Genomic DNA, 22,204 nt, shown 5'->3' with positions numbered 1-22,204 from the left:
ATTTAGAATGAAAACATCTGCGAATTTGCATTTTTTTCTTCAGCTGAAATATGTTAAAGAGATAAATGAGCTAGAGTGAGAAAATGAGTTAGTACTGCAAAAACTGTATTTATTGAATTTGGGCACCAGCTGTAATATTACAGTTATACATAAAGACACTTTGAACTAAGGGCATAATCCATCAGGGAATTATTCAAAAGCTTTACTGAAATTAATGTGGATAATGAATTACAATACAGTTTGCCCCTCCCCCAAGTCTTAACCACTTGATTAAAAAAAAGAAGTAACGAATAGGAATATGTGAATCAGGAGAGCTCATCTAGGTTCCTGGAATTCCACCGTGTTGCATCTTGTGCCTGCATCAGATTCTGAGCAGCAGCTGCTGCTGCTTCTTCTTCTTCTTCTTCTTCTTCTTCTTCTTCTTCTTCTTCTTCTTCTTCTTCTTCTTTTGGTATGAAAATTTGTGTACATTTTCATGCATGCATTTCCAAATCTACATATCAGTTGTTCATACATTTCAAACGTACACATTTTTCTCCCATTGATTAAAGCATGTTTGTAAGCACTTTTATATATCATGTACATTTTTCAAATGTACACGTTTTTCAAATCCATTTTTTCCTGTGAATCCTTTCAGTTCCAGAAGGTGGGAATTGGGTAAATTCTGCTAAAATAATAATAATAATATATGCATCCCTAGAAAGAAAGACATTCATGGAACCCATTGCAAGGAGATAGCAAAGAGGAGGGAGGAGACACTACTTATGTAAAATATATAGGAATGGCTATAAGCATTCTGTTATGATGAAGATGATAACATGTAGATATGGAGTGAATTAATGAATGTTTATGGAGTGTATTAATGCTGGAATTATATATTTTGTTAGTATATTTGTATTGTAACTTTACATCCAGGTTGCTCTGGGCATCATTGTGGGATTATCCCATTTTGTCATCATATCAATCCTAGGTTGGTGAAGCTCAGATATAAAGTCTTTGCAGACAAGGATTTCATTTCAGGTCCAAGATGCCGAACAACTACACCATGTTGGCTCTCATGATTCACCTTTTCTATGTTTCTGATAAGATCTGTAGTTAGTAGTTGCATGGGCAGAAGCGTAATGGCACTACACTCATTTCCCAGTTTCTAATTACTTGAATTTGCATGTAGTATAGTGTAGGTAGAAGGACATACGAAACTACAAAGCTGTAATAAATTTCTTTGCACTCTCTTGCCCCAATTGGGCATCCTCCGTGCAGCGTCTCCCCTTCCTTGCATAGGAAACTGCAGCATAAGAGTTAGTACAGATGAGTTTGTATTGTGTTACTCTTCCAACCTCCAATGGAATGTCTGAATGATCATGCAGTACTGGCCTGATGACTATTGAGAGGCTTGTCTTGTGCACTCTCAAGAAACTTCCTATTTTGCTGCTCCAGTGTGACCCTGGAAATTATTATACTGTAGTAATTTGATTTAATTAGGGTGACCATATGCAAAGGGGGACAAGGCTCCTGTATCTTTAACAGTTGCATAGAAAAGGGAATTTCAGCAGGTGTCATTTGTATAAATGGGGAAACTGGTGAAATTCCCTCTTCATCACAACAGTTAAAGCTGTAAGTACCCTTCCCTCTTTTAAATCTGGTCACTCTAGTATAGCTCCTGCAGCTTTAACTGTTGTGATGAAGAGGGGATTTCACCAGGTTCTCCATATATACAAATGACACCTGCTGAAATTCCCTTTTCTATGCAACTGTTAAAGATACAGGAGCCCTGTCCTCCTTTGCATATGGTCACCCTAAAAATTTAATACCTAACTAATAAAGGAAATTGTAGATTCTGAGCTTCATCAATCAAGCCATCTTCCAGCAGAATGGAAAGGCTAAAAAACAAAACAAAACAGCAAGCCTAAGTGGTTCTGTTTTTGCTTTTTAAAAGGCAGCAGGTGAATGTTATGTAAATTATTTTCATGCCTGGCTTAAACTGTTGCTTAAATATAAAAGTGGAGAAGGCAACAGTCCTCTAAAAGAACATAGTTAATGACATTGTTTAAATGTGTGAAAGTAATTTGCAAGCCTTTGTTATCTCTCAAGTCAATAGAACTTAAATGAGAACAGGCATATTCAGCAGTCTTAAGACAGTTTACATTGAAATGGGTCTCTGTGATTTATGCTTTTTAATTAGAGGCGCTTAAGGTTTAATGTAAATGATGTGAATTGGTTGTGTTTCTGAATAATGCATCTTTGTTGCAATCACAATGCACCAATGTAGCTACAGATTTATTAAGACCCTCTGCCATAGAACAGATATTGGGGGTCTTTTGCGTACCAAAGAATGGAACTCAACAAAACTTAATGTATCCATCAAAGCTAAATGGTTTTCTACTTTGAACAACAAGAAGGCCACTTTGCCTTCTAATGGAATCCCCAAATATAGTCATACCTGCATAAAAATAAATAGTAAATAAAACCTGGCTGGGATTTCCCAGCTAATCACTCATTTGTAGCCTGTGTTCCATTTTTGTCCCATTTTTGGAACATCAATAACTGTAAATGGCAGAGGCTGAGAGATGCTCCATTGATTGCAACCAAATTGGGATTAATAGAGGTATTTGAGTAGTTCACCAAATATTTGCAACATTATCGAAACATAACTAGGGACAATATAATTAATTCTGTTTATGTGTTTAACCTGCACATTTTTTGATGCCTTAGCAGCCTTGGGACCATGGATGGTAAAGCAGGATCATTTAATTCTTTCACTCCCTGCCATGGTCCTGACAGAAATCACCTGTCCAAACCTCCTATTTTGCATTTAAAGTGAAGCTTCCATTGGTGCCAATTGGAGCTTCCACTGAAAGGCAAATAGAAGCTTTGCAGAAAAGATTTTTTTGCAGGGACCCTAATGGGGACAAAAAGAATTCAGTGCTCTCCATGCCCTGACAGTCTCAAGGCTGCTTGTGCTTCCCCATGGCTCTGATTTATTAGTAAACATTTAATGTTTACTATTTTTAATTGTTGTAAACCGCCCAGAGAGCTTCGGCTGGGGGGCGGTATATAAATGTAATAAAATAAATAAATAAATAAATTTGTCAGTCTGGCAATTACCATCACATCTATTTTGGCCTTTAGCCTCTTGCCTATGCAAAGTAGTACTGGCCTGGGCCAAAATCTACAATTATTTTTGGAAACTTTCTCTCTGCCTGCGAATGTGGCATTGTCTTTTCTGCCTCTTTCATAGGGAGGGGGGGCATTCAGAGAATTTTGGCCTTGAGGACACAGATCTTTTTAGATGTAGCTGGTTGTTGAGGGCCTTCTTTCTATTATTTAATTTTTTGCTCCAGCACAAAAGTAAGTAAAAAAAAAAAAAAAAAAGGCCAGACCCCGCTTCCCACCCCACCTCAGACGGCCCTGGACTCTTCCCATCCCGGTTCCTTCACTCTGATGACACCCGCTACTTGCAAGGAAGAGGGAGGAAGCTGAGCTGGGCGGCCACACCACCTGCAGTCCTTGGAATCATCCCGGGACCATTGGAAAGGTCGCAAAGAAAGGGTATGGCGATATCCCAGGGAAATGCAGAGATCTCCCTTCCCTGCTCCCAGGATCCCCTGTGTGGCATGTGGATGTACAGGGATGATCCCAGGACAATCCCCGGGATATCACCCAGTGTAGACAAGCCCCAAGTGACCTCACCATCTCAAATAAGCAGTCAGGAAGAATTTCTGGGTTCTTGAAAATGCCAGGAGTGTTTTTTTAAAAAGAAAGAAAGAAAGAAAGAAAGAAAGAAAGAAAGAAAGAAAGAAAGAAAGAAAGAAAGAAGACCCCCCTCAACAACTGGCTACATTTAAAAAGGTATGTGAAAACCCTGTCCCTCTCTCAAAGCAGAAAATTCTCTGAAATTCTCATCCCTCCCAGTCTCTTTTGCCTCAGTTTTCGTTCCCCCCTCACCTCCTATGAAATGCCAAAAATGGAATGGTTGAAATTTTCAGCTCAACACTAATGGGAAGATAATTTCTCTGTACAGCTTCTAATCTGGATATGTCATGGTTTATGTGTAATTATTTATTAATAGTAAGTAATTTTTTCAGTGAATACTGAAAATACAGTAAATACTGTCATTATTCTGGTTGTTGTGCAGGGAAAGCTGATACATTTGAGTTGTGAATTCCTCAGAAAGGTTTTATGTATAGGTCCAGAGGGCTTATACCTGCATTTACTTTACCAGAAGTAAATTTTATTAAGCCATTTGACATGGCTATAGATACACTTACTTTATTTTAATGGCTATCTGTTTAATTATAAATATGACTGTGAGCGGATTTAGCTCAACGATAGTGTGGTGATGGGTCCTTAGGTTGAAGCAAATGCCTTCATAGTACAAATGGATGGGTTTTCTGGGCTGAAAGTACATTGTAAATTATTTTTAGTTATTGTCTATACTAACGATGCCATATGGAGGATGCTGATTTCGTACTGACTCTCTACACGGCATTGATTAGCTGTCTATACAGTCAATAGATATTACCATACTCCAGATGGCAAACCATAAAATATATATTTTCTTCAAATGATACACAATCTGCTTAGAGCAGGAAAGGGGCATCAACAGCCAAATGCATACTACTTCAAAAAAGACATTCAATTGTCTTTAGATGACTGCTGATTGCAGTCTGTCAAAATATTAATAACCCCAACACCTCTTGTTTTCCATTAATTACATTAGAAAGGCCTTTTTTTTCTTTTAGAACATTATTTCCTGCAATATAGATGGCTATGACAACTTGTTTCATTTTTTTAATTTGTTCCTTGATTCCCCCAAATCTATTAATGCAGAGCTTTTGAGTGATACATTCCTTTGTTGGGTATTACTTTTGCAGGAGTAATTCTTCCATAAGATTGTGCTTAGTCTTCATTCTGGGTACGGATGGACTGATGAGTGTAAATTCAGTTGTGCTGGTTTTACATCCTCTTATTCTTAAATCTGTTCCATCCCGTTTTTAAAGTCTTTAAAAAAAAATGCTTACATTGCCATGAGGTGGTAGATCTTTTTTCCTTTCCTTTTTTTAACAAGTCCTTGGGGCAGCCATTTTTTTTCTGTACAATGTCCCTGGGGTGGTAAAAACATCACTGCCAGAATGAAGAGTACATATCTGTTCTAAGAGGAGTATGTTCGGCATTGGAGAATAATAGCAATGGCTATGATGGTCATAGAGGAGACATCTTAGTAATTAGTGGGAAACATCCTCAACCTCCCCAGACCCACAAATACAAAGTCTTTGATGGAATGGAGCATCAAATACTTTGATTTTGAAATGGAGGGCATGGCTAGACCGGGCGATATCCTGAGGATCAGCTGAGGATCGGCACTGTGTCCACATGATGGACAGGGGATCCTGGGAGCAAGAGGGATGATCACTCCCTTGCCCCGGGATATCACACTACCCTTCCCCCCTTTTTCCCGTAATCTCGGGATGATTCCAAGACCGTGGGACATGTGGCTGTGCGTTACGGTTTGTCCTGGCTCTTCACGAGTAACCGTGATGAGCTGGGGCACTGGGCGCAGAGCTCCTCAGGAGCTCTGTGCCCATTGGGGGTGGGGTGGGGGGATCAGAAAAATATTTTTTATTAAAAAAAACCCTACCTTTTGCGCAGAAGCGCTCGTGCGCTCCTCTCCGATGGAAAAAAACAAAACAAAATGGCAGCCGCGACATCCTCTTCCTCCTGGGACATCATGCGCCATGTGTAGATGAGAGGGATGATTTCGCAATCATAAAATTGCGATATCATACCCCTCCACCCCCCGCGTCTAGCCATGCCTGTGGTCTCACCAATTTTCTTGACTATCCTTGGCACACTTTTCACATTAACTACTTTATTTTCATTGGATTCTAAACTATAGAATTTCAGACTTATTTCTGTTGAAAGAACCCTTTGTTAGTGGGATTATGGTCTTTCAGCCTTTGCCATTTAACCCAGCCTCTCAAAAACAGAAGTTTGATAATATTGTAAACTCAGGAATGCCAATGGCAGGTTCATTAGAGCATCACTAAGATCATATTAGTGTCCTTGAATGGAACCAAAGACACTCAATGCAAGTCGTATGTATCAATCTAAATAGTGCCCACACCCTAATTAAAGTATACATCCATGTCTGATAACAGAGTTCAATGCTTACAATTACAATCTGATTCTGTGGGCTACTCAGTATTGGCAAAAAATAACTGGTCGTCTTGCACAAGAGGGGGAAATCCATCCACAAGCTCCCTGTTATTACATTTTCAGTCAGTGGTGACAGCTTTCTGCATGAGGAACTTGCTATAGTAAGTCTGATAAAAGAAACAGCAGTATCAGCTGCAGATGTGGTATGAGGATACACCCCTGTATTGAAAATGTAGAGCTTTGGATTCGTAGCTGAAGCAGAACTGAGCACCCGTGCTGCTTGGTATGCCTTTAAAGCAACGGTAAGAAACAATTCTATTTGTGACATTCTAGAAGGGGATACTTAGCTAGCAGATGTATTTCTGCTGGGTATGAACTGACCTAAACCACAATTCCTTGGGTTGAAGGTACAATTGCTCATGAGCTTTGCAAGCAAAGTTTCTAAATGCTGATAAATGAACTGACTAATTGCTTGTGAGATGTGTTAAGGACAGAAATGTGCATGCCACCATTCAGTGTGAAAGCAATGACGGTAAAGGTGATACAGTTTTGAAAGACATTTCCCAGAGAGCTTGATATTCTAACGTTTTCAAAATATTCGCACTGTATATTATAATTAAAAGAGCAACACACTGTCATCGGTACAATGGGATGTACAATCAGACAACTCTTGGCCAAGTATGATGAGAGCAGGGGTCACGTACCACGAAGCTACAGACAAGCCAGTTGGCTAGGAAATAGAATGGTGGACTTTGGGGGCATTTTTGGTGGAGGCAACGCATTTTACTTTCCTCTCAATATCAGGCCCCTATTTTCCTTTCATACATCTCACTCTTATTACCCATTTATCAGATATTTATTTACACATAGCAAATTGCCATGTATGAATGTGGGTTCTCTTTCAAATACAGATGTACAGATTTTGTTAAAAGGGGATGTGCAGGTTTTGATTGTCAGTCATCTTTTGTTCCATTGCCTGTTCATTAACAGAATCTGGGGTATATGCAAATTTTATTCCCATTTGAAATTGAACATTTGTGCTAATGCACATTTCCAGGGAAGGGAACCCTCAATGTTAAAACATACATACCCACACCAAAAACCAGTTCACATGACTCTGAAAACTTTTTGCTGTGAAATCTACAGGTCAGATTAATAGAAATCCAAACTCATTTTAATCAGTTATAGGTTTATCCAACATCCCTACTTTCAAATATAAATGTCACTAAAAATAATGGATAGATGGAATCTACATTCATATGTGCATTTTTGTTGAATGTCGGTTAAGGCTTTTTTCAGATATGTCTGAAATAATATACTCACTTAACTCAGATATCCATTAACTCCAATGGGGCTTACGTCTAAGTTGGCATGCATAGGACTGAAATTTCATTCTCAACTGTTATCTGATTTTTAGTCCCCAAAACAAAAAGTAGTAATATTTGTTGCATCCCTATTAGAAAACCATTTGAATAATGTACTCTTTCCTGAATTTAAAGCAGGTGCCATGTTGTCAAGGGCAATCAGTGCTGAAGGAACGAGTAGAATATATATATGGAATTTCGTAGGAGAAACTCAAGTATGAGGAGGCAAAGATCAGTTAAGCATATAAGTGGATTTTAATGTTATCTCTACAGAGGCATTTCAAATCAGTGTGTATAAAACTACCTGGTTGTCGGTGTACAATGGTGAATCAAAATGCAGGTCTAATGTACAAGCACATGAGAGGCATTGCCGGCATAAAATCATGTTGTTTTTCCTTCAATTTGCCATGCTTCAACTTCCAATGAGAGATTGTACAAAACAACTGCCGGCCGTGAAGTAACACCTATTGTAGCGTGACACCCGAAAGGAACAGTGGATCTTACACAGTCCCAAAAAAACATCTCAGTCAGCTAACACTGCAGTCGATATCCATAGTCTGAATTGTTTCCAAGGAGAACAATTAGGAAGGAATATGCTGGTTTGTTTCAGAACATTGTGAATGAAATGGCTTTTGGTGCTTCTGTAGTCTCCCCCACACCCACCAGCACAGAGAAACATCCTATATTTTCATGCTCAGTGATCAGATCTGGGCTTTGGCATGACAGGGACTGGTGGTCATTCGGTGCTCACAGCAGAATGAGCTGGTAAGTCTGAAACATAACAATGATTAAAGTGGCTACAGCATCATGTCTACAAGCCACAGAGAGAGCTGAGCCTGGCAAGTTCTTGTCTCAGAGCCTTAACATGATCTGGCTTCTGTTGAGGGACAGGCCCTGAAACGCTAACATTCTTTTCTGCCTAGCTGCCATAAGAGGAAAAAAGAAAAAGAAAAAAGGAAGGAAAAGATTGCTCTCAAAATGTCAGTAGCCTACTCCTCCCACTAACAATGGTAGCTAGTTTATTTTGTGACATGGTGAAATTGAAAAGCTCCCTATACATTCCAAGAAACAAATATCGAAAATTCCAAAGTTTGAACTGCCTTCATCTCATGCACAGAAATGGTAATAGTTGCTAGGCAACCTTCAACCCTTCTTTCCTTCATGCCATTATAGTTTCTTTCAGCTTTTCAGGCTGTGTCTAGAGCAGCTTAATTTGATCCTATTTGCAGTGACAATTTAGCCTATATTCCTCAGATACCTATACTGCAGGTATATATAAAGAGTTCTGCCACAATTTGAGGTTGTACCTTGTTGGACTGGAGCAAATTAAGAATGACGTCTTTTTGTTCCTGTGAAAGAATACCCCTTCTCACTGGAACAATCCCTCTGCTATAGCCACCAATTGTGGAGGATCCATGCCTCACCACTGGTCAGTCCCACCATTCACTTCTGCTGCCATCATAAATCTACACCCCTTTATTTAATAAACCCCTTTTTTCTAAGGTAGATCATCATTAAGTGTGAGACAAATAGATCAGGGGAACAGGTATAAGAAATCAAGATAAAGCATATTTTATTAAGAAGGAACTAAACAAGAGAGATTATTTATGATTTCTGCTACTCTGGGAATGAGTTTTTACAGAGTTATTGTTTCCAGGTTATGGAAACCCCAGTTTGTAACCCTAACCAAACTTAAGCCAATTCCCCTATCAAGCTCCATCCCAGTCAACTCAGAGCCATAGCAATGAGGGCTTGATAAGTCTTCTCTCTGTAGGGTTTGACTAGAGACTGGAAATTTGAAGGCTGTTCATCAGGCTTCGCCTGAAGTCTTCAGTTTGGTCCAGCAGCTGTTGTGTTTTGGCCCACTGCTGCCAGCTGAGTCACAAGCCTCTGACATGCAGAGCTGACATGGGTCATCTGAACTTTACTCCAGGAGTCTTCCTCTCCTCACTTGCAGAACTCCTGTTTCTGCTTCACATGCTCTCAGCAATTAGCTAAGCTTCCTGGCCTTGCAGCTGCTCTTCTTCCAGGCTGATGTTTTCCTCGGGCCCCAAGCCTCTAACAGAGACAACTCCTAATGTACTCTCCAGATGAACTTCCCCAGATGCCTCTCAACAGCTCCTTATATTTGCTCTGGCAGAACCGTCCAACCAATCACATTTGGTGTGGCCAACATTTCATCACCCTACTCTGTTCAAATTCAGGACCAACAGCATTTTTAGAATGCTTAGCTGTCCTCCAATCAGATGGTACCAATTTTGATCCAACCTTCTTCTATGTAAGATAGAACCCTGACCTCAGATTCCCATCTCAGTGGTAACATGTCACTCCAACAGATCACAATATGTACAATGTGTCACCCCTCAAGCACAACCCTCTAGAAAAAGGAACATATTTCTCCTTTCTACCCTTAACCACTTTATCTTCAGTCATTGAAACCAAACCAAACAGCTGTGAAGGGGTGAGGAAGGGGGCAGGAAGCTCAGACTCTTAATCTAGGAGTCTGAAGTATCCTATGTCCTCTGTAATATCCTATGAAGTATCTAGAGGCCATAAAATTGCTCTCCCATGAACATTTTAATAAGTGTAAAAATCAAGGCCAAGTGCTTGTCAATCATCCTGCTGACCAATGCACTGGAGCTAGAGACTTTATTATTATTATTTTTAAAAAATAAGATTGGACATTCTGGGAAGGGGCCTGAAATATTCAAGAAAGTCAGGTATCCACAGGACCTCCCTATCTTTGGTCTAGGGGTGTGCATACAAACAAAACTTGAGTTCATCAACATTCTCTAAATTCCACCTCAAAACATGTTCATATCAGATTGCAAACTTTGTTTTTTCGTGCAAATGTCTGTACATATTTCCCAAACGTACTCATAAATTGTGCCCTTCTTTGAAATGTACACATTCTTCTCATTGATTTAAAGCATGTTTGTGTGCAGTTTTCAAAAGCATGCATTTTTCATGTGCAGTTTTCAAATGTACGCATGCTGCCGAATGCATTTTTTGGTCCATAAATCACATTGTAAGCTATGAAGTGCATGGACTTGGACTGCAGATTGTGTCCATGTCCAGGAGGTGCAAATTGGATAAATTCTGGTAAAAAAAAATGAACTGAAACAAATTTCTCATACATCCCTACTTTGGTCCTGGGTAATTTGGGAATTAATATTTTTATGAGGGCATTACGTTCCAGTCCCTAACTAGGCTAAACTTCATTCCTCCACCAGTAAGGTGCCTTACTGTATGAATGCTGTTTCAAACCTCAGGCACCAGACAAGTGGTTTACTGCAAATCTACAGCTCCCCCATTTCTCCTACCTTATTAAAGCAATGGTAGACTCTCCTATGCTGAGAAAAGGAAGCTTCTTTGGTTTTCTGTGTGTGTGTGGTGGTAATTATTAGGATATATGTACTCCTTAATGGCTCCTACTGCTGGCGTTTTATTTTGTCTGAATTCAGCACAGCAGCATCCCTGGAAAAAGCATTCATCATCCCATTCTTCATTTGCATCCTTCTGAAGAGCAGGGTCCTCATGGGCACGATGTTGTGCTGCAGCTTGCATTCTGTTAATCTTCAGTGCCTCCTGTACGTCCTTCATAAAACATCATTATTAAACATGCTTCTGTTTGGGTGGTCATTTAACCAGAAAAAAACAAAACGTTTATCATCTTGCTGCTGTGGACACTTGGTATGCCTGAAGTTCCTTAGAGGAGCTTGAAAGCGTCTGAATTTAATATACGCTTTAAAACAATCTGATTAGAGGAGTCCTACAACTGCCTCAGCAAAATGAATAAATACTACAGCATTAAGCAGCCTTGGATGTTGTAAATTACCTTGCTTTCTTTGTATGGGAGGCCCAGAATGGGCAAATGCACAAGAAATTAAATTACTCCAAAGTTAACTACAAATCTCACAGACTATTTTCTTGTTGCTCCATAACAGGGCTGCCTGTTTCTCCGTTTACCTCAGTTCAAGACAAGCTGCAAATGAATCTTTTTAAAGCCATGTCAACAACTGTCTCAAGTATTACATCTTGCAGTACAAATTAGGTTTTCCTTGAAGCATGGGAGGTGTTCAGCGTACACAAGCAGATTATTTTCCAATATTAGTGTTGTTTTGGTTTACTCTTGCTTTTGTGTAAGTAGTGGCGTACTGAAGGCTACAACTAGATTCTGATAAGTGGATAATATTATGTTACCATCAGGAAACAGCATCAAATGTTTATAGCTATCAAGAAACAACAAGAAAATAGGTTAAGAGGAAATCTAACATTGATTTAATTTCCAAAGATGATTGGGTCATATTTCAGAGTTTCTTATTCAGTATTCTATAATAGTCTCTTTCATATGTGCCCATACACACTCTGGCTCTGACACAGCACCCACACTTATCCACAGCACACCTGTTGAATGAGAATCAAAGTGGAACTTTTGAAGCACTGTAAAAATGTCAACTGGCTAAAGAAGTTAGGAATGGGTAAGAGGCCGCTATGGGTTACTTCCAATGTTTGCTTTGGTCAGCTAAGGCTTAAGGCAGCAATGGGCAGTTGTACTCCTGGCTTATTAATGTGAGGTGAGTGAGATAATCACCAAGAGCACATTGTTTCTTTGGGGATAAATATAAGAAAGTCTACGTGGAATAATTATTTGACTGAACACTTTCAACCTTGCCTTTCCACCAAAATTAAAATAATCAAAAGACTAAAGAACACCCCAAACTAAATTCACCCCCAAAAGTAAACAACCTAAAGCATTGTCCAACACACACACACGCACACACACACACACACACTTTAAAAGCCTTTTAAAAGTATTTAAAAGTGTGGCAGAGGAAATTTGGAAGCCATTTCAAATGTGTTTTGCAAATAGGAGCTCAGGTTAAGCCAGACACAAGGGAAGTGGGATATTTTACATTTGCCTGTGGGATGAAGCAAATTTATACATTCAACTAAATAAACCCCCATTCATTGGGCAGATCCATACTGTGCTTCAAGAAAGGATACAGAACTCTTCTAGCCAGGACCAGGCTCAGGATCAAATTGTTGGTATCTAGGGTAGTTTCAGGGTTAGTTTGTTAGTTTGAAATTCATGTACTGTGATGGCTGAACAATTTTGTAGGAGTGGATGCCTAATCTAACTAGTAAATCACCCCAACCAATATAAGGAGATAAACTGTATAAAGTTAAACCAGGCATGTGAGCAAGTTCTGATCCACCAAACCATGTGCAGCAGGCCACTAGCCTTGCATAGAGGCCTGCTAGTGTTAACCTGGAACAGCAAGAACAGGAGGTTGTCAAGCACCAAGTGGACTACTTCGGTCTTTCTAAGAGACACATTCGGAAGGCCTATTGAAAAATTAGTGTAAAGAGTGATCCTTATTTCATTGTTGTGATGAGCAGCTTCATTCATTCACATCTGTGGAGCATTTTCTGGTTGTGGACTGAACATTGTTTAAAATGCCATCTGCTGCTATTAATTACATATTTCTGTGCATTGTTGTACCATGACAGACTCAGCAAACACTCTTAGTTTTACCCTAATCTGTTTCGTTCCTTTTTCAATGCAACATTTAGGGCCGTAACTTTTCAGCAGCATCACAACAGAATGTTCGTGCTACAGAGCTGAGACTCTGCTACAGAGCCTTTTATTTCATATCAGTCATTGGAAAGCTCCAAAACCCAACACCAGTGTGTAATCCATTCTAGCCGTTTTGTGTGTACATCTGATGACATCTAATGCAATTGCTCTTATTACTTTCAGGACCTTGTTTTATCAGGTGTTTCTATCTGATTAGATTTATGGCATTTTGCTGCAGCCTAGAAAGTTACAGCTGGTTCCATTCTTTTTCACACCAAGAAGCACCATCCACTTGCAAGGGGGCACTACAACACACAGAATGAATGAAACTTGTGCCAGTCCACAGAACTTTGTTTTGGTATAACAACCATTTTCTTCAATAAGGCTGCTAAGGAGTAGTTCTAAGTGCATCACACTATTCCATATTCCTTGTGAATGACATAGCCATTTCACACACCCTGGTTAACACAAGGAAGTCCTGAAAAGCAGTAGGTAATAACCAAACAATAATACAGAAACAATCACACTATTCATGCAACATGGTTTCATTAACAATCAGTAGCTGTTCAACAATTTGCCACCGAGGACAATAACTTAGGTTGCTACTTTTGTGGTGCAAATTGATTTTGCCTTCTCTAGAAGGTGGGTTATACAATGAGAGGGAAATTTAGCTTTTTGAAAAATACATATACTGGCAAGTACCCAAAGAAATGCATGCTTACCTCTACATGTCCAGAGGATCTTTGGAACTGGATTTCTCAAGCCTCTTGATATAATTTTTAAAAAATCATTACATTTGAATTAATGTGGTTTATTTCGGTCTCAGACCAATCTAACAAAAAAACAATAAACACATATCAATAAAATAAAATACATAAAATCATTATATGAAACACAACGGTCCCAACCTGATTCTAAAATATTATTGTTCAATAATACCGTTCAACATCAATTTCAGTTGGCTTATGGCTTCCGCACAAAAACTGGCCACTTTTAAAGTAACTTGGGGAGTTACTTCATAAATAGTTAGTGGTGTGGCATATAGGTCTCCTGTGCAGAGGAGGAAAACATAACCTAGTAGCAAATGCAAATCCTTGGGGATATCTAAAAGTAACCCCTTATATTCTGCCAATTGTATTTATTAGTTGCATTCTGTTCTAAATGTCAAGGTTTGTGTCATGGGCCTTAGCTAGACCTACCAGTCTAGCGGGACAGAGGGGTGAAGATCTCACGATATTTTTATCGTGAGATCTCCCCCTCTGTTCACAAGCGGTGTGCGACAACCTCAGAGGGAGAGGCGTTGCGACAGCCATTTTAGTGTTGTTTTCTTCAAGGGGAAGATGCACACTTGAAGATTTTTTTTTAAAAAAAATGCCACTCCCCCCCACCCCACCCCCGATGGGCACAGTGCTCCTGAGGAGCTCTGCGCCTCATGCGCAGGTCCCGGCTCCTTGCGAGGAACCAGGACAAACCACGACGCCCAGACACACATTCCGCGGACTCGGGATCAGCCCGGGACTGCGGAAAAACTGGGCTCAAAGGGTAGGGTGAGATCCTGGGGCAAGGGAGGGATCATCCCTCCCTGATCCCAGGATCCCCTGAGTGTTATGTGAATGCACAGGGACGATCCCAGGGATTGCCCTGGGATTTTGCCCCATCTAGCTAAGGCCATGATGACCAACAATGAACCAGTAGCTTCAACAGACATTTGTCTCCCTCATTTCTCTGAATGAGCAAGGAAAACTACTGTAAGTACAACAGACGTATACATATAAGCTCTGATTTTACAGTGTACACATGGAGCACCAAAGGTTTTATATGCAGATCCCTTTAAACAAAGCTGAAATCCTGTCCATTAGCTTTTGGGTGGGAAAGGTGGAATGGAAGTGACTGCACCCATTCCCTATTTTCTGCTCCTGAACAGTAAATTGGCAGGATTTCAGATCTATTTAAAGAGCAATATGAATACCAGCTGGAAGACATGTGCAGGAACCTGTTTTTATGTGCTGCGCTGAACATTGAAAATAATGGGAACCCCTCTGATTTCCCACAAATATTGCTTTCCATATTGCACACACATACACAAACACGCACGCATCCATTAATCTAATGACTTGATAATATAGAATGCATTCAAATAATTATCTTGGCTTCTATCCAACACTGGTGTCAAGGGTAGGAGTGGTTGGGGTTGTTGCACTGCCTCTGAAAGGTCAGGTTCGTAGTTTCGGGGTACTCTTTGACCCATCTCTGTAGCTGGAGGCTCAAGTGGCCACGGTGGCTCAGAGTGCCTTTTACCAGCTTCAGCTGGTTCACCAACTACGGCCTCTCCTGGACAGGGATAGCTTAGCCATGGTGGTATAGGCATTGGTAAACTCAAGATTGGATTACTGCAATGTGCTCTATGCGGGGCTGCCCTTAAAGCTGCTCCGGAAGCTGGAGTTAGTGCAGAATGCTGCAGCTCGGCTGTTGTCTGGAGCTGCCCCTTTCCAGCATGTAACTCCTCTGCTGAGGGAACTGCACTGGCTGCCTTTTCGCTACTGGACCAGGTTTAAGGTTCTTGTACTTGTGTACAAAGCCCTAAACAACTTGGGACTAGGATACCTGAGAGAGCGCCTTCTCCCCTACCAACCTGCCCAGTCACTGAGGTCATCTGAGGGTCTGCTCCTGGTAGTCCCACATAGATCCATCCTCTGATTGGAGTCCACCAGTGGAAGAGCCTTCAGCATGGTGGCTCCCCTCCTATGGAAATCTCTGCCTCTGAAGGTCAGGCATGCACCAACCTTGTACTCCTTTTGGCGCCTCCTGAAAACATCATTATTCCAGGAAGCCTTTCCTTAATGTCCAGCCATGAGTCACTGTATTTGCTTCTTTTAAAATCTGTTCTAAGTGTTTTATTCTGTTTTTATTTTCATTTTATCTTGTACACCGCCCGAAATTGTCAATTTCAATATTGTAAATAAATAAATAAATAAAAGTTAAACTATGGAATGCACTACCATAAGATGTGATGCCCACCAATTTAGATAGCTTTAAAAGGGGTGGTGGTGGATAAATTCCTGGAGGAGAAGGCTATCAATGGCTAGTAGTCCTGATGGCTTTGTGCTGCCTCCAGTATCAGAGCTAGTAAGCCTATATACACCAGTTGCTGGGGAATATGGGCGGGATGGTGCTGTTACACCCGTGTCCTGTTTGTGGGTTGCTAGTCAATAGGTGTGTAAACAGAGTGCTGGACTAGATGGACCCTTGGTCTGATCCACAATGGAACTTCTTATGTTCTTATCTTTTGGGGCATGGGCTGGGGGAGATGAAGCCACACTGGGGTGCCGCGGTACAGCTGGCAGTTGTTGCCTGTTTGCTAACCACACCAAAGTAAAACTGAAACACCAAAGATATATTTTTTTCTGATGAGTGGGCAGCTTCCAGAAAAGGGAATTCAAACTTTCCAACCAATACCCATTGAGGACCTGATGATGCATCCTCCAGGTGATTTCTCTTAGGGGCTGGGGAGGTGAAACCTCAAATATGCAGAGATACATTTTGAGGTCTATCATAGAATCATAGAATAGCAGAGTTGGAAGGGGCCTACAAGGCCATCGAGTCCAACCCCCTGCTCAATGCAGGAATCCACCCTAAAGCATCCCTGACAGATGCTTGTCCAGCTGCCTCTTGAAGGCCTCTAGTGTGGGAGAGCCCACAACCTCCCTAGGTAACTGATTCCATTGTCGCACTGCTCTAACAGTCAGGAAGTTTTTCCTGATGTCCAGCCGGAATCTGACATCCTGTAACTTGAGCCCGTTATTCCGTGTCCTGCACTCTGGGAGGATCGAGAAGAGATCCTGGCTCTCCTCTGTGTGACAACCTTTTAAGTATTTGAAGAGTGCTATCATGTCTCCCCTCCATCTTCTCTTCTCCAGGCTAAACATGCCCAGTTCTTTCAGTCTCTCTTCATAGGGCTTTGTTTCTAGACCTCTGATCATCCTGGTTGCCCTCTTCTGAACACGCTCCAGCTTGTCTGCGTCCTTCTTGAATTGTGGAGCCCAGAACTGGACACAATACTCTATCACTTTCTGGGCTTGGCCATTCCAGATAGAAGAAGCAGGGAGGTCTGATTCATCACAATTGTGCTGTGTGATATACATGTTTGAAGAGAAAAACATTGCTTTTCTCTGTTTATATCACATAACAAAATAATTGGAATGAAAGGCCACATTACATGGTTCTAGTCCATAGAAAATGTTATGTTGTCTAAATGATGAGGTAAAAGGCAGTTCTAAAACATGAAAATGCGGTGCTTTTTTCCTATGACGGACATACTGTTTGCTAGACAGCACATCTTGATGATTTTTAATTGGCCTATATTTCATTTTATTTGGGGCTACGGAGCGGAAACTAGCTATAAACCAGTAATCTTAGCTAGAAAATAACAAACAGATCAAGCACCTTCAAAATCTGAAAGCTCCATGTTATGTACATGGGAGGTCTTTTCTCTTTAAATGGTAGAAAATCAAATGTAGACCTATGCAAGAGTTTAATCTGATTGAATATTACCTTAATGAATATCACAGTAATTGCATGTCACTGATGCAAACACAGACTAATACATGCTAGTAGTTTTATATTGGAGTTCAGACTGGAGGCACCACTTAATTTGATCTAATCAGCCATTTGTTGGATGGTCGTGGCAGTAAAAATCCATCTTGCAAGGGACCTGCCACTACAGAAGGCTTGAAAATTGTTATTTCCCCATAGCAAGTAAGAACTGGATCCAGGTTAGCAGGTTCGGGGTTTTGTTGCTGTTGTTGTTTGGACACACCTTGCATGGATTCAATATGCTGCTTGACTCACTAACGATGTGAACCTATGGTTGTTTACTGAGAAGTAAATCCCATTGAGTTCAATGGGGCTTACTTCCAAATGAGTGGTTACAGGTTTTCTGCAAGGCTATACACCACATATGGCCAGCCTTCAGTCCATGCAGGCCTTTGCTGCATAGACGTTAACCAAGACTGCAGACCTTGGTTGACTTCGGCCATGGCTAGACCAGGCCTATATCCCGGGATTGTCCCGGGATCATCCCTGTGCATCCAAATGACACATGGGGGATCCCGGGAGCAGGCAAGGACGACCCCTCCATTTGCCTGGGATAATCCTTAGGTCTAGCTAAGGCCTTCCATGCAGCTCATGGGCCCCTGCTCCTCTTCGTAGCTGATTTGGCTGCCTCCCACCCACCCCAAACATGACTAGAGCCTATCAGTTGGGCAGGAGTGGGGAGACATGCAGTGAGATTGCTGAGATCCCATCCCATGTCTCCCTGCTGACTAGCACTAGGACCAGCTGACGACTGCACCCATTGGAATACTTCTCATCTCTTCCCAGAACCAGTCAGCTAGGAGGGGGAAAGCACATGGTGGGAATATGCAACACGTTGGGAGTGGAGGTCTACAACCTCCCAACACTGAGATGGACAGAAGCGGGTGGGGGGAATGAGTGGGTAACTTTGTGTGAGAGTGAGTAAGGGAAGGGTGTAAGTGAGACATATGGCATTTAAAAAAAAATTAAAACAAAAGGGAGAAAAAGATACAAGACCAAAAACTGTGCTGACAAAGCAAGTCCCTCACTCTCTTCCTAAACCTACCCTTTCACCTCCACCTCCATTCTCTGCCTTGCATAATGCTGCACCAGCCAGCATGTGGCCCCTGATTCATTATGGCATTCAGCCCTTGGAGGACAAAAGGGCTGCCTAGACCTGCAACACTCCCTTACCGGAGAGTCCCACTGAACTCAGTGCTGCTTCCTTTTAAATGCTAGACATAAACTGGATTGCATTTTTAGTATCTGCTTTAGGAACTTCAAAATCCCAATTTCCACCTGACAGTCTGCTCCATGTTCTTACAAGCATGTAGAACTGGAGAGCAGGATGGAACCTGCTGACCCCATCTCTATATCCTCTGCTTGCCTTTCTCCCCAGGCTTTGGAGGAATGGCCCAAAGAGGGAAGATCTGATGATAACTTAACCACATGGGGCAAAATGGCCTAATTGGGGCTATTGATGATTGGATAGTGGAACTGTTTGAATTGGTGGACTGAGAGTAACACATATACATGTTGCATAAATTTAATGACGTATGAGATGCCTTTCTAGAATACTTTGACTTTAATAATATTGCCCTGAATGATCAATTGCTGTAACCTGGTAATCAGTTGACACACAAAAGATTATCCCTCCTGCCATCTCCTTCTTCCGACCTCTTGTTTCCTTTTTATTCTCTTCTACGCTGTTCCTTATCTTCTTATTCATCTGACTTAAAACAGAAGACCAGATAGTCATTCCGGAGAGACTCAAGACAGTTACAGGGACATGATGTAATCCTAATTACCCACATGTTTAGTTTTTAATTGGTTTTTAATGCTTTATGTGTGTATGTTCTGTGTTTTAGAGTTTTAAATTTTGTATACTTGTTTTTACCTCAATTTTAGAATTTCTGTAAACCGCCCAGAGAGCCCTGGCTATGGGAGCGGTATATAAGTGTAATAAATAAATAAATAAATGTAATGATTAAAAGCCTCTTCTCGTTCCAAGACCTTTGTAGCACCTAAAGGGATAATATGTCTGTTTTTCAAAACCTTTTGGTTCTAATGCACTTTTCATTCATCTCCTTCATTTCTATTATTTATTGCTACTGATCACAGAAAATATTAATTATGAATACAAATATCAATTTCAGAATTGAATTTGGGTTTTAGTTCAGGGGAAAGTTTTGGTGAGCTCCCCTCCCTAGTCTCTCTGTGTGTGTGTGTGTGTGTGTGTGTGTGTGTGCCACCTGTGCATGCCATGTGCATAAGTTATGAAATACAGGGGCAAGATTTGATTAGTAGCCAAAATTAATTTTTTTTAAAAAAAACTTTCAAAAACTGAGAAGGAAAAGAAACCAGAAGAGAATGGATTATTAATTTTACAAGCTGTCTCAGAAGTGACTTATATTGGCGCGCATAGGAAGGTGGACTTGTAGCAATGTTTCCAGGGTAGTAATTTTTATGGGCTTGTGTGCATGGTAGTGCTACATGTCTCTGTTTATACCCCACCTACCAAGAAGTGGAACTCAAGGCAGCACTTGTTTGTTTGTTTTTAAAAAAACAACCTTGCCTTTTCCGTTGTCTGGCAACTGCTTCCCAAAAGTCAGTATATCTTTACTAGGGTGACCATATTTGGGAAACCAAAAAAGAGGACACCTAGTGTGTGTGTGTGGAAGCAGCTTTCTGAGTCCTGCAGAAAGTACGTTATTCCCCCGCCACCTTAAAGAACCCGATTGGAGTGGAGGAGGGGAAAGGATTTCATTCTGCACCACCACCATCCACTCCAATTGGCCCCTTTTCTATAATGTCCACAAATGACCCACTTTCCCCTTTAAGACCTCAATTAAAGCTCGGGGTGGGGGAATGATGTGCCTCAAGAAAGCATGTCATTCCCTCCTGCCATGCTAATGGCAGCCTTAAAGGGGAAGGTGTGTCATTCCAGGACATTATTGAAAATTATAGAAAATCCCCCCTGACACCATGGAAAGAACAAAAACCAGGACAAGTCCGGGGAAACCCTGACAGTTGGTCACCCTATCTTTACCAATTTAAAAGCCGTAGCAGATTGTTCAATGGAGCCTTGTATGGGTGACTGCTTTTCTCTTGCTCCTTTTCTTGCAGGCCCTGCTGCAAAAAAGAAGTATGTCAGTTATAACAACCTGGTTATCTAGTCCTCTGCATCAGACGGAGTCATGGGAGAATGGAGATTTTCATCCATTCAGCCACCTAACCTCGTGTCGGCCTGTTCCTGAAACTGCAGCGTCTGCACTGCTGGAAGCGTTGAAAGGCCAGGCAGTTCTTGTGGAGGATCCAAGCATTCTGAACAGCTGCTCTATGAAAAATATCCTTAAATTATTCTTGGCTTAATAAGTCACTGGCACTGCCGTTAGGCTGTGGTGTTGGACCTTTTTCTTTGTATGGGAGGTACGATCGATGAGCTCCGATCCGTGAGTTAGGCCCAGCTTCTCCTGGGTGAACTGCATTTGGCAATGGTGACTTTCAAGGGGCTATTTTGTCTTTCTATGTACTTCCAAACTGCAAGTTTTTGAACTTTCTGTACAGTTTGTGAGGGATTTTTGCATATTGCCATCTACGTTGTTTCAGAGGTTTACCATTGGTTTTGAATGCACAGTATCATGCAAGCCCTGTTCTTTCTAACTTTAGCACATTAAAAAAAATCCCTGAGATTTCAATGAATTTATGTACATGACTTGTATGATCATTACTGTACCACTGCAATTCAGATACGTTATTTTTTTAATTAAAAGAAAAGGGAGAAAAAGATACTTAAGACCAAAAACTGTGCTGACAAAGCAAGTCCCTCACTCTCTTCCCAACCCTCCCCTTTCACCTCCACCTCCATTCTCTGCCTTTCATAATTCTGATGGCAACAGAGAAAGCAGAAAGGATTGCTGAATTTTGATAGAGGTTGTCTTGATATTTGGAATGCATGCCAGTAATGTATTTTACAGTACATGTTAACAAATTTATGTTGGATATTTGTATTTGTGTTTCTATTTCGTTCTTTTCATTAAGGTATATAACTATTTTGCAATAATTTCAAGAATTCTTATGGTATTTGGAAGAAAGAAAATGGCTTTTACATGTCTTGAAGAGTTCTTTTTTTTTTCTTGGTTGATGCCCCACTATTGACTGACCAGTGTGATTTAAAAAAAAAGACTTCTAAGGGAAAAAGCATGTATGTTTTATACTGTTTGTAATAAGTAATTTCGTTAATCTTGCTGCTTATGTGCCAATTTAGTGAGAACAATCTTTGCCGCAGAACTCCCCTCTTTCCATACTCTCAATCCTGTGATATTGTCCAAGAATGTATCAATAAAACATTTTGGTTAAATTTTCTTTATTTATTGTTAACAATGCTTTTTTAGTTGCCACCACAGCTCTGTTTCAACATTTCTCAAGATGTCTGCTACGATTACTGCTACTGCTACTACTTGGCTTACAGCATAAACAATGTAATTGAATGAACATATTAAGAGCGCCGTTCTATGCATGTTTAGACAGA

The 22,204-nt window shown here is 40.8% G+C and overlaps 1 protein-coding gene across 2 annotated transcripts in view; it reads left to right on the top strand.

Moving 5' to 3' along the window:
- The window catches only part of GRM7 (glutamate metabotropic receptor 7), a 530,576-nt gene extending 508,577 nt beyond the window's left edge, over positions 1–21,999 (top strand). For both annotated transcript variants that reach the window (XM_063121528.1, XM_063121529.1), the window contains one exon: positions 20,800–21,999. In XM_063121528.1, the coding sequence (XP_062977598.1) occupies positions 20,800–20,849 (50 nt within the window). In that variant the 3' untranslated portion in view covers positions 20,850–21,999. The remainder of the gene's footprint in view (positions 1–20,799) is intronic.
- The last annotated feature ends 205 nt before the right edge of the window (positions 22,000–22,204 follow it).

This window comes from Elgaria multicarinata, chromosome 3 (assembly GCF_023053635.1).
Source record: "Elgaria multicarinata webbii isolate HBS135686 ecotype San Diego chromosome 3, rElgMul1.1.pri, whole genome shotgun sequence".
Taxonomy (NCBI): domain Eukaryota; kingdom Metazoa; phylum Chordata; class Lepidosauria; order Squamata; family Anguidae; genus Elgaria; species Elgaria multicarinata.
The sequence above is the reverse complement of the archived record's forward strand: the minus strand, read 5'-3'. Positions and strand labels throughout refer to the sequence as shown.